This window comes from Aplysia californica, unplaced genomic scaffold, assembly GCF_000002075.1.
Source record: "Aplysia californica isolate F4 #8 unplaced genomic scaffold, AplCal3.0 scaffold00129, whole genome shotgun sequence".
Lineage (NCBI taxonomy): Eukaryota > Metazoa > Mollusca > Gastropoda > Aplysiida > Aplysiidae > Aplysia > Aplysia californica.
The window spans coordinates 547,532-559,678 of NW_004797399.1; the positions used below are offsets into that span (position 1 = coordinate 547,532).

The 12,147-nt window shown below is 42.7% G+C and overlaps 1 protein-coding gene across 1 annotated transcript in view; it reads left to right on the forward strand.

The window, feature by feature from the left end:
- LOC101853079 overlaps positions 1-12,147 on the forward strand; it is a 117,486-nt gene that overhangs the window by 98,617 nt on the left and 6,722 nt on the right. Inside the window, exon 17 of the mRNA XM_005096448.3 lies at positions 6,708-6,821. Coding sequence (XP_005096505.3) covers positions 6,708-6,821 — 114 coding nt within the window. The remainder of the gene's footprint in view (positions 1-6,707; positions 6,822-12,147) is intronic.

Consider the following 12,147-nt stretch of genomic DNA (forward strand, 5'->3'; position numbering starts at 1 on the left):
CCCCCCCGCCCTTTCCAATGGGAGTTTAAGATGCGGGGTAGTTGCCGCTTTTGATATTTCTGGAAATTAGAAGGACAAGAAGAAAGATTATTAAGAAGATGAGGAGAAGGAAGAGGGGGTGGGTGGTATTCCCGGCGGAGCTTAAGCGGCTAAACGCTGATCAGTTTTAAATGGTGTGTACACTGTTTACCAAAGTCTCCATACGTTTACTTTGCTTTTCAACTATGATAATGATAACTTGTATCATTACTGTTGTTGTGGAATGGGTTTGGGGAATTAACGATGGTACTTAACGCCAGGTGTTTATGTGGAGTTTTTTAGAGCAGCTGTAAGCTCTAGGGGTTTTTTGTTTGCAGGTTTGTTTTTCTAGGCTTCGTGCTGGTTCTTAAACTTGAATATAGCTCCATATGAACTGACCGCAGAGGATTGTTCAAAACTTATGCTATGTACCAAAAAATAGCAATATATTATGTTTCGAACGGGTTAACACAGTTTAGTTTGTCGAGTGCGTGCACGTGCAACTCAGAACGGTTAAAGCATTTACTGCCCACCCATCTCCTAAAAAGACTCACAGATATGATGTGTGTGCCCCGGAGGGGGGGGGGGGCACTACTGACAGGCCGAAAAAATTTTATTCATCCCACTGGTTTTTATTACATGTATCTCAAGTGTATAGTTTTCTATTTTTAATTTTGCTTTTATCATAATCTGACCTTTTTCTTGAAGTAAGCATGGTAGCTTAAACTATTAAACTCTCAAACTTGGTAAGAACGGAATAAGATAACAGAAGCATTAAAAAGAAAGCAGAATTCGCAGAATGCACCATTTCAAGTAAGGTTCTATGCTACCTGATTCTTGTATTAAATGACACTAACATTTTTGTCTGTCTTCTCAATGATGTATAACGCTTCTAGTAGAGCTTTAAAATTAAGCAACACAATTCTCAGTAAGGACTAAACAACACCCATTTCGAATTAAGGAAAAGACAGAAGAAACTAGTAAGGAAGAAGATGAAAGAGCAGAAGAAAGTCGACGCTGTACCAAAGCAACAACTCGAGCAGCACCCATCCCAGCCGCTTATCAGACTCGTTCTTTTCGAAAAGACTACGGGCGCTGGCTGCTGATGACAAGTCACTTGAAATATCAGACCATCGCCCTCATCTTCGCTCCCCGCCGTAGCGTACAGAGAACGATGGGGGAATATTACTTGAGTCCAAAGCCAGATCTTTAAGACCAACTCGCCGGTTTCTGCGGTATTCCGGCCTGAAGATCATGTGATTGATGCGATGCATTATGGGATAAGATTCCCCGCTTGGGAAGCGCCGGTTCCTGATAATCATCCCTTGGTAGGTCTCTAAACTGGAATTGTTCCGTACTTATCTGGGCTCTTACTCCGAATCCAGTGCTAACTCGCTCCACTTCGACCGGAGAAAGGAAAGGTCATAATTCAGACGGGAAACGATGCAATATGGCGAGCTAGGGGAAGCAGCAATTTCCTTAAACAAACTTTTCCTGTTTGCGCGTCTGTCCAGAGTAGTTAAGACGGAGATGTGGACCTATAAAGACCGGCAACATTTCATTTTTACGGCCCGTTTTTAATCTGCTGACGCGCACTGCCGAGCACCGGTTATGACTACGAGATTCCGCCGTTTCTTTTCTGTTAATTGGATTAGGAAATATGGCGGCCGGAAATCACGTGACTGTAATTGAGCAGCAGAGAGCACGTGGTCGCCGCGTGTGCGCATGCGTGGTGCCGCCTCTTTATTATGGGTGTGTTTTGAATGGAAGAATGTATTATCTGACCTTGTATTGAACAATGCTTTGAGGTATAACTGTCCTGCAACTCAAGAAGTGCAGAATAGGTCTCAGCAGAGAGATGCCGAAATGCAATGCATTATTATGAAATAAAGTATCTGCCCCATAGAAGTTATACTCATGTCTTTTATTAGCAGAGCTTGTAGCTTAATAGTCGGAAAAAAACTTCAGCGGTAACAATTAAAACAACCAAACTATCAACAACATAATAAGAACAACAACATCACCAATAACTACATCAGCAACAACAACAATGACAATCGTGTGCATATTATATTGAAGGGCTCGAAGGAAATTGTTCACTAAGAGATAAAATATATTATATTATACGTTTATCTAGTGAGTGGTTCCTTAACAATTTGAACGATTTTTGACCATGTATGTCTTAAAAAGGCGTAATGTTGACCTTTTAGTGACAGTATAGCGTGGTATTCTATGGGACGAGGGGATTTGAAGAGGAAAGGGGAGGGGGTGGGGTCTGTCAAGGAAAGTTACAATGATCTATTGCCAATGATTGCAAATAACGTTTTTTATTGTATGGACCAATGTGTGTGTTTAAGATCCATAATATATATTGAATATAGCGAGAGGGAAAGACCCGATTGACCGGTTGTTTTGTTTGTTTGTCCGTTTGTTTGTTTGTTTTTGTTTGTTTGTTTGTTTGTTTTGGGGTCTTTTATTTTACTTTTGATCGCTGTTGTCTTGGTCGCAGGGCGGAGGATCTGGGACGATATAATTAACACTGCACCTCCCTACCAATGGCATACAACTTTCCTCGCATTGGTTACAACTCAAACGCCATAACGTCTCTAGCACATGGAAGAAAACTACCTCATTACTTACTTAACTCTCTGTACAACTTTTTTCAGAGCCGTTCTCATGACAGAGGTTTTGGAGGAATAAACAATGGGCCTCTTCCTCCATTTTGTGAGCTCTACTTTTAAACAACAGTTCATTTCTAGTGGTTACATGTTTACTCACACAGAAAATAACTTAGTTTGTATTTTACTTTTTCTTCAAAAGTGTTCGAGTTTTTCAAAATCTTTTTTAGGGTTTGTTTTGCTGCTGTTGTTTGTTTTTTATGGGGAGGGGGTGTAGGAGGGAGGGGGGTAAGTAGGCCAACGTGTCCTATCCTGCAACCTGTATTTTCCCACGAAATCCCCATTATATTTCAGTCAGTCTTTTGCTAAGCCGATTATTCGAAACGCATCGCTGACTGCATAACAATATGATGTGGTGTTGGGAGATTGTTACAATCAAACCGCTGGGGTGGTTTTTTTTTAATAATCGAATTAAACGGTTCCCACACCTTTGACGCTAGTTCGACCCCTCCCACAAAGTCGCTAAAACAATATTTCGACAAGTGAGGTCCAGCCCTCGGCGAGAAGTGAGCTACTCGACTGTTCACACGACCGGCGAGTCCCTCCCTCCCCGACAGTTCATGCAACTGCCTGGTCCCTCCCTCCCCCCCCCTCCTTCCCTCCCTTTTACGTCGTTCTGGCACTAAGGGGCGAAAGTTCTCCTTTTCTCATTCTTCCATCCAGGCGCGATTTGACAGATCAAACACGCAGATGCTGTTCCAGCGTGCGCGCAATCAGAGGAATCAATCGGTCCAAGTGGCGGGCACAATGGCGGCTCGTGCTGCTAACTGGGCCGTGAGGCCAGGGGACATGTTTGTTGGGATATGGGGGGAGGGTTCGGGGCGGGGAGGGGAGGTAAGAGAGAGGGGGGACAGAGAAAGAGAGAGAGACAGAGAGAGAGAGAGGGGGGGAAGCAGAGAGAAAAGGTGGGAGATATGAGAGTTACGGAGGTAGGGAGGGAGGGAGGGAGGGAAGGAGGAGGTGGAGGGAGTGAGAGAGAGAGTAGGGTGAGAGGGGCTTAGACAGAAGACAGACAGACAGACAGACTCACAGAGACCGACAAAGACAGAAAGAGACAGAGGTAAAATGGAGAAACGAATATGAACTAAAGAAAAGATTACTTAACATTTGCAAACAATATTGACTTTTAAAGTTTAAAGTAAAGTAAAGTTGATAAACTTCGCGTCGGTAGCCTAGTGCCGGGCTGGCAACAATAATGCCCGACATTTGTGTCTTTGCGATTGACACTTTACACAATAAATTATCCCCACTTCGTCCAATTCAGAAAGAGTACCCCACTGAGACAGTGACAGCACTTGTCAACACGTTAGTGTTTGATCTTTTGTAAAATGGCAGCTTATTCAGAATGCTTCCGCAGGAAGCTGAGTTGTTAAGGAAATGACTACCCGAGTAACGATCACATAGAACTTGGTACAAGAATCGATATGCCTTATTTAAAGGCCATCAATTTTATTTGCCAGGGTCTCTGCTCTTTTATAAGGTAGCGGACACATAATATAATGTCCTATCAGGAGAGGACCAAGGGAAATGATGCGTCACAATTCGAACAATTGTACATAAATCTGAAACAAAAATTTGCATATTATTTCTTGAGATGCATTTTGTTGCCTTTCCTTCTAAGATTCAGATAAAGTAAACCGAATTGAAACATGTGTATGTATAACGAAGTTATATTCTTTACTTTTAGTGCTCCAAAAACAGCGTGTCTCCAAGTGTTGTTGAATGAACAGAATGCTTGATCTCAATGAGTTAAAGTGAATTAACTTAGTATTATGGCGTGGTGTAAGACAGGGTCAGGGTTGGACTCAATAGTCGGGTGGGTATACCCCCCTCCCCGTCTATAACTGCTCTTCATTCTGATGAATGCTCGCTCCTTAAACTTTCGAATGTATGCTGTTGTAGCTCTGCCCTGTTTTCACACAACACTGCACAACGAGGTTTTACCTTCCGTCACGTCAACATGCTCCAGTAGGTGTGTTTATATCATAATGCTGTCTTCATTAGCGGCTGGGGCTATGTAATCATCCTCATCATCATCATCAGCATCATCATCATCATCATCATCATCATCATCATCATCATCATCATCATCATCATCATCATCATCATCATCATCATCATCATCAATATCACCATCAATACCATCATCATCATTATCATCAATATCATCATCATGGGAGAGTGGGAGAAAAGGGGTGGGGGGTGTCCTGTGTTACCCTTTTCGGTGACGTACTTTCTGCTGGTGCTGAGCGAATTCATTTCTTTTCTGTACAAACACAAACACGACGGCTTGAGTGCCCGATCACACACATACACACACACACATACACACACACACACACACACACACACACACACACACACACACTCACACACACATATGTACGCATACAAACACACACACACATACACACACACTCACAAACAAACACACAAACTCCGTATGTCTCTCTGTAAGAGAGAACGGACATCATTTTTCACCATGCCCTCAAAAGATCATAACGTTCTCCTACCCTGAGCCTGTAATGTCAGCCACAAAAGCTAAGAGCAATGTTTGGGATGTTTCCCCACTGCTCTGTCCATCCACGATGACCCAGTAAATCAGGCAGAGCCGCGGCGTTTATGATCTCACCGTTGACCAGGGGCTAGCCGGAAGCGAAGTGACCGCTAAGTGGACGCCCCACTCGACAGCTGGCCCCGGTACAATAGGGACTTGAACTCAAAACCACCACGGTCCCCCCACGGTGGACTCGTGTGCCTCTCCTCTTGTTATCCGTAATTCGCTAGGGGGCGCTGAGGACGTGTTAGTTCAACCAATTAGCTCGCTCGTTTCCTGGCCCCCTCGGTTTTTCTGTGTGACTTGAGTGAGATAGAGTCGTTGTCTGTTCGCCCATCTGTCCGTGCGAGGAGCTTCTGTAAGGAGATATCACACGCCTTTCTTGTGGCCTGCTCTCAAAGAAATATCAATCAGGGCGATGTGGGCTTGTTGTTTGATCTTTGGTTACTTTTAAACAGTTTGATTTTGTTTTAATTTCCGATTCAATTGGTCGATCAATGAGGTTTTTTTATACTGTATTGACAGTGTGGAGTATGGGTGTCGATTAGTTTAAAACAGTTCTATAATCTTTTATTTCATCCTTTCGTGGTTAAAATGAACATAAGTATTTATCCAAATTGAGTTTGAGATGAAATCACATTTGTAAAAAAAAGAAAGGACATATTATTTTTAAATTATGAAAGAGACCGAATCCATTGCGAGTTGAAAGAGTGTTTGATACTCACTTCGCAACTAGTAACACCATCACTTGAAATATTCTGCTGCCATACACTGGCATAGTGTTGAGGGTCAGAATCCGTCTACAGCATGTCTTTTTCTATGATTCTTGGAAGAGGCACCAATCTGATGTTTTGTCTTGAATCATATTTAAACTTTTTGATGTTTTTTTTTCTTCTCAAGATTAAATGGACATGTCGGGTTTTTAAAAAAGGGGGGTGGGGGTAGGCACGGGCCTGCCCTACTTTTTTCTCTGTTACTATATCTTATCTTATCTTATCTTATCTTATCTTATCTTATCTTATCTTATCTTATCTTAGTTTGGTTGCTTGTGGTGAAGCCGCTATGCGTTGAGTTTGATTCACAATTGGGAAGAATTTTGTCGAGTGTCCCGGTCTTTCAGCTCGAACTGTGTATCCCTCTCAGCCCGGGCTGGCCCTGACAGGCAGGACCGAAGCCCGCCTCCTAAATGATCTAGATTGTGTCAATGGGGGCGTAAAGCGCCTTCATTAAAAAAAAATACGAGTTTTCGTGAGTCTCCACCTACCTGGCTTGGTCCTAGTGGAGATGGGCTTAGACTACCCTTGTATATTAAAAAGAACATTAATCCCGTATCATACCTTGGCGTTTATTTTATGCGTGTCTGTACGTTGTACGCTCGTACATGTTTTCGTTTGTTATATCTTTCCCTGACTTTCAGAATATCGTTGTCTTTATTTGTCATCGTGTTTCTACAGGTACGAGCCTGGATAAAGAGCCGTCAGAAACGACGAGCGCTGCAGCTGCATGGCTTTGACTACCAAGACGATCACTCCTTGGACTCGTTTGCTTCCAACAGTCTCATCGACAGGGTGAGTTGTTTAACCGTTTGTTGGTGATATGTCACAGTTCAGGCAAGTTTTGGGTGTTCTGTTGTTGTTATTTTATGTTGTTTTGTTCTTTGGGGTGTTGTTTGTTTTTTGTTGTTGTTTTTTATGGGGGGGGGGGTTGGGGGGTAATTAATTTCCTTTTGGTAGGTTGCTGTTTTTTGTTTGTTTTGTGGGGTTTTTTGCTTTTTTCAACATCAAAAAACTAATGGGCTTAGTTCAATCTGGGTTAATGATTTGATTGTGCTATTTATTGCCAAATAAACTTGCAACTAGGGCGGTCTTGGACAGTCAAGTTCTTCAAAGAATGAACGGCTTGTATGTGTGTGTTTGTATGTGTGTGTGTGGGGGGGGGGGGCTTAAAAAGAGGGGAAAGGTTCAGATTGTGGAAATTTGCCGATGTGCACAGTTTTTTAAATGACTAACAAGTATACTAAAACCACCCAAGGTAAAATCAAATTGCTTCGTTATTAATACTCCTTCTAATAAACAGATGATTTCGTTTTAAGCCTTTTCGTCCACTTCACTGGAAAGCTAGAGTGTATTTGCAGAAGGATGTTGTTTTCTTATATCGTGTTACATTCAGTCTGTCACCTCAGATACTTTTTAAAAATCAAAACGCTATAACGGAAAGACGTATAGTAAAGAAAATATTAGAGGTGTGAGAAGCCCCAACGATCCATAGCTTTTCCTGCTTTGTATTGGAAGATGTGAAGCTGTTGTGTAATAGATCACTATATGAACATGAAACTTTTGAGTTCTACATATTCGAGTCAGCATAGGATAGATGAAAGTATATAACGTATCTTTCCGAATGACATAACCTCGGATTCATCTATTTTCGGAACAGATTCCACGACCTTTGGTGTGAGTTTGTCTCGTAACGTGTAGGGTATTATTATCACCATACACGCCCAGCGTAATATTACAATAGATTTTGCAAAAACTTTCGACACAAAAGCACATAAAGTACTATCGTTGTCATGCTGAGCTCTCGACTGAATGGAACTCAGACAAATTTCGTCCCTAGCTTTGGGAAGGCGTCGAAGCTGATGAAACTTGTGATAAAAAACAAAAATTTAAAAATATTTCTGATAAATGGCATAACCTTTGCTGTCTAAGAAGTGCGCTGCCCATAAAATACTCCAGTTTCTACGCAGACGCATGCAGAATGCGCCGCTGAAACGTCGACTGTGCCTTAGAAACTACATGTATTTTCCCAAAATATATCGGATATTTCGCAAGGTTTTCTCTGTACTCGCAGCCTTGCTCGTTCTGCCAAATGAGACTCTTCTCGGTCCGCCCCGTCACTGAAGGATTTAGTTCTCGGGGTCTCTCACAGCTTTTCATTTCTCCCCCCAGCCGATCTAGTGCCTTCACCCCCCCCCTCCCCCCTCCGTTCACTCCCTCTCCTCCTTCAAGTCTTCATGCCAAGCAGGACTGAAAAAGCCTGAGAAGATTAATACCTCACCAGATTCGCTGCGTCAGTCGCTTCCTCTCGATTGGGCGTCTCAAAGACAACATGGAAACTCTGGATCCACTCTTTTCTTCCCCGGACTCGGATGTTTACTTCTTGCAAACGTAAAGACGTCGCGTCTAAAAGGGGTCGGACACCCTTTCTCATCCATCTTCATCCGGCCCGGCCATATGCGGATTCAATATTGTCTACATTGGCGTCGGGGACGCGGGACCTTCTCAACGACTTCGGACCCGTGCTCCTGAATAAGAGTGGTCTGGCGTGTCGTAACGTTGGTTTAGAGACGTTGGGTTGGCGGGAAGTGCAGTGCTCGGAAGGTCTGCTTGGCTTGACAGCCAAAGCTGCGAATATGAATAGAAGAAGTTTTCAACGAAATTGGAATTGAGAAAAGTGTGGCCCTCATTTAATTAAAAGAGCATGGTGCTGTCATCGCTAGAGATATGAGGTGATCATGGTTCTTTTTTTTTTCTTTTTTTTTCTAGAGAAAGCATTAAGGCAGTGTTTCGTTGCCTCTTAGAGTGAAGAGTACTTGTTCACTGCACTCTTGGCACCCCCGTTGTCTTAGTTTGTTTCTCGCGGACTAATGTACTTTAACCTTCCTACTACCATATCTGTTTTAGAATCCTAGCAAATAGTGCGACACAGTGGGGACTTGACACTGAAGGGGCTACTGGGTTTTTTAAATCTTTTCTTTTAAAAATCAATCGGTTTTATGTCGATAAAATCAACAAAACTACTTAATCTTACAACATCAATATCTTAAAAACGAAAGTTTCATGAGTTTGGTTATCGGATCCACATATGAAATCAATGTTAATTTTTGACGCAACACTGATCGTTACACGTAAGAGGATCATACTAATATTACTATTCTCATATTTCCCACTGGAAACAAATTTTAATCGTCAGTGGATTTTTTTTTTAAATCTCGACGTTAACCCTCGATATCATTTTATAAAGTTTCTGCCTCTACGCCAAGCATCCTCCCCCCCCCCCCCCCCCCCTTTCCCCTTTCTTAATCGGAAACGCATCCTCAAAGCAGTAAAGCAAAAATATTTCTGCAATTGTTAAGTCATTTGCTCGAACCCCAGAAGTGTTTCGTGATGTAGTTCGCATGGCGTCAACTATTCCGGTTAGAATGGGACCTGAAAAGGTCTAAAGGGGGAGAAAGGGGGAAGAGTAAGTGAGAGAGAAAGGGGGAAGAGTAAGTGAGAGAGAAAGAAAGAAATAAAAAGATAGAGAGAGAAACAGAGAAACAGGGGCAAGGACAGAGAGAAAGAAAGAGACGCAAATGAGAGTGAGAGAGAGAGAGAGAGAGAGAGAGAGAGAGAGAGAGAGAGAGAGAGAGAGGGAGAGGGAGAGAGAGGGAGAAAGAGAGATAGACAGATAGAGAAAGAGAAAAAAGGAGAAAGAGGGAGAACGACAACGAGAGAAGGAAAGAGAGAAAAAGAAAGAGAGAGAGATAGATAGGAAAAGGGAGAGAGGAAGAGGGAGAGGGAGGGAGAGGGAGGGAGAGGTAGGGGAGAGGGAGAGAGGGGGGTGAGTAAGTGAGAGAGAGAAAGAGAGAGAAAAAGAGAGAAAGAGAGAGAGATAAAACGATGTAGATAAACAGAGAAACAGGGGCAGAGACAGAGAGAAAGAGAGGGAGAGGAGATAGAGAGAAAGAGAGAGAGAAAGAATAAGATAGGGAGAGACAGAGAGAGGGAGAGGGAGAAATAGGGATAGACAGATAGAGAAAGAGAAAAGGAGAGGAAGACAGAGAAAAAAGAGAAAGGAAGAGAGAAAAAGAGAGAAGGAAAGAGAGGGAGAGAGAGTGCAAGTCCCTTAGCCGGACAAATGAAACCTCTGTAGTGCCGGTGGTGACCGGGCAGCTGGGCCTGGCTATGAGGGAGTAGTGGGAGCTGATTATTTGTGCTGCTGTCACCGGCGCCCGGAGGTCCGTGTGGGCAGAGACTAGCAGGCGGCTGCTTTCAGGATGTGACCCTTCTCTTTGAAACAAACTGCACGTATCTTTTTGTATCTTTAATATAGAAGTGTCACGTCATTGGGAACTCCCGAAAAGTCTGAGGCAATACGGCCATGGGGGATAGGAGAAGTGAGAGAGAGGGAGAGAGAGAGGGAGAGGCAGAGAGAGAGAGAGAGAGAGAGAGGGAGAGGGAGAGGCAGAGAGAGAGAGAGAGAGAGAGAGAGAGAGAGAGAGAGAGAGAGAGAGGGGAGAGAATGAGAGGGAGAGATGTATTAGATCTATGCAGTATACTTAAATAAGTTTTCTTAAGTAGGTGTTTTTACACCAACATTGACAAATGTTAGATCATTTAGGAGGCAGGATTCAGATCCTGCATGTCAGGGCCAACTCGGGATGATAGAGCTACTACATCCCAGCAGAAAAACAGAGATACTCGATAAAAATTTTCTCCATACTCAAGAATCGAACTCGGGTCTCATGAGTGCGACCTAACCGCTACACCATAGACGATGGTACCTCATAACTACACATTGTGTAAATTTATTTGTCAACAGCCGCAAGAGAAATGTTCCCCTTATATAAAATAATGCTCTTCCCTATCTTATGTTCCTTAAATGCAACTGCCACACATAGGGAAGTGCTCAGTGTTAAACAGGCGTCAGCAATGGACTGGAAAAACAATATATATCATTTTAGATTGTGGGAATATTCGCCCCCAGTGACACAATTTACAACATAGTATTGAAACTGATCCGATCGGACTAAGGGGACTGCTGCATCCCAGCAGAAAGACGGAGGTATTCTATAAAATAAACTTACACACTTGGGACTCGAGTTCATGTTTTATGTGTGAAAAGCAAAGAAACTAAACACTTACACCACCAAAAACCGCAAAGGTACAATATTATATATGCATTTACCTGTCCCTTCCATAATGATGATGATTACAATAAGCCATGTAAGCACAGCTACAGAACAGTAATGTTGGTAATCTGTTTATCATTCTCATACTCTGCCGGAACAACATAAGGAGAACTGCTGCTTTTCTTTCCTCACCCTTACTATCGTCATGATTCCTCTTTTTTTGTGTTTGTCCCTCTCTTGTGAACTGCTATTTTCTTAAAAGTTGAAGCGGACTTTGTGCTGTTGAGGCTAGAGAAGTGAGCAGAGTGGGCATGATTCCCCGCTTGGACTTCTCTGTTGACATCCACCACTTGGCGCTCCTATGATATTATGCAGTTGCGAGCGCCGTAAAACCTTACTAAAACTAAACTAACTAGAAAAAGGGAAATAAGAGCAGTATACCACAACAACACGATACAAATAATATGTAGTTGTTCTCTTATGTTCTTTGGTCACAAAACACCGACAAAACTGTTAGCTAATTGCCTTATCGTAGTCCAGTATTGGGCTTAGGAGCAGGTTTTCAAATTGTTCGTTTCCCGAAAAAATCTGTAGAGAGACTCATAAACTCTCTCAAAGAATTCTTATTAACATACGCCCTTACTGGAAGGGGACTTGCATCTAATTAAGTCTCTCATACAGATGTTTTACAGCGTCTTGGTAGAGATTTAAAAAAAGAATAGATTTCCACATTTGACGAGAGTTTTCGTTATCGCAAAAGAAGAAAATAGCTCATTTTAAATAATCCCACGAAGAGGCAATAAGCCTATCATGTTGCTTTCCAGCTTTAAACAGGAAATAAAACGAAAGGTACATTTCTAGCAAAGTGGTCTAAATCAGGAGTAATATGGAGGGGGGATTTTAGCATAAAGGAAAGATGAAGAGACAGAGAGGGGGTATGGAGAGAGAGGGGGTAAAAGACAGAGAAAGGGGAGACGGGAGAGGGCGAAAGTTAGTGCGAGTGG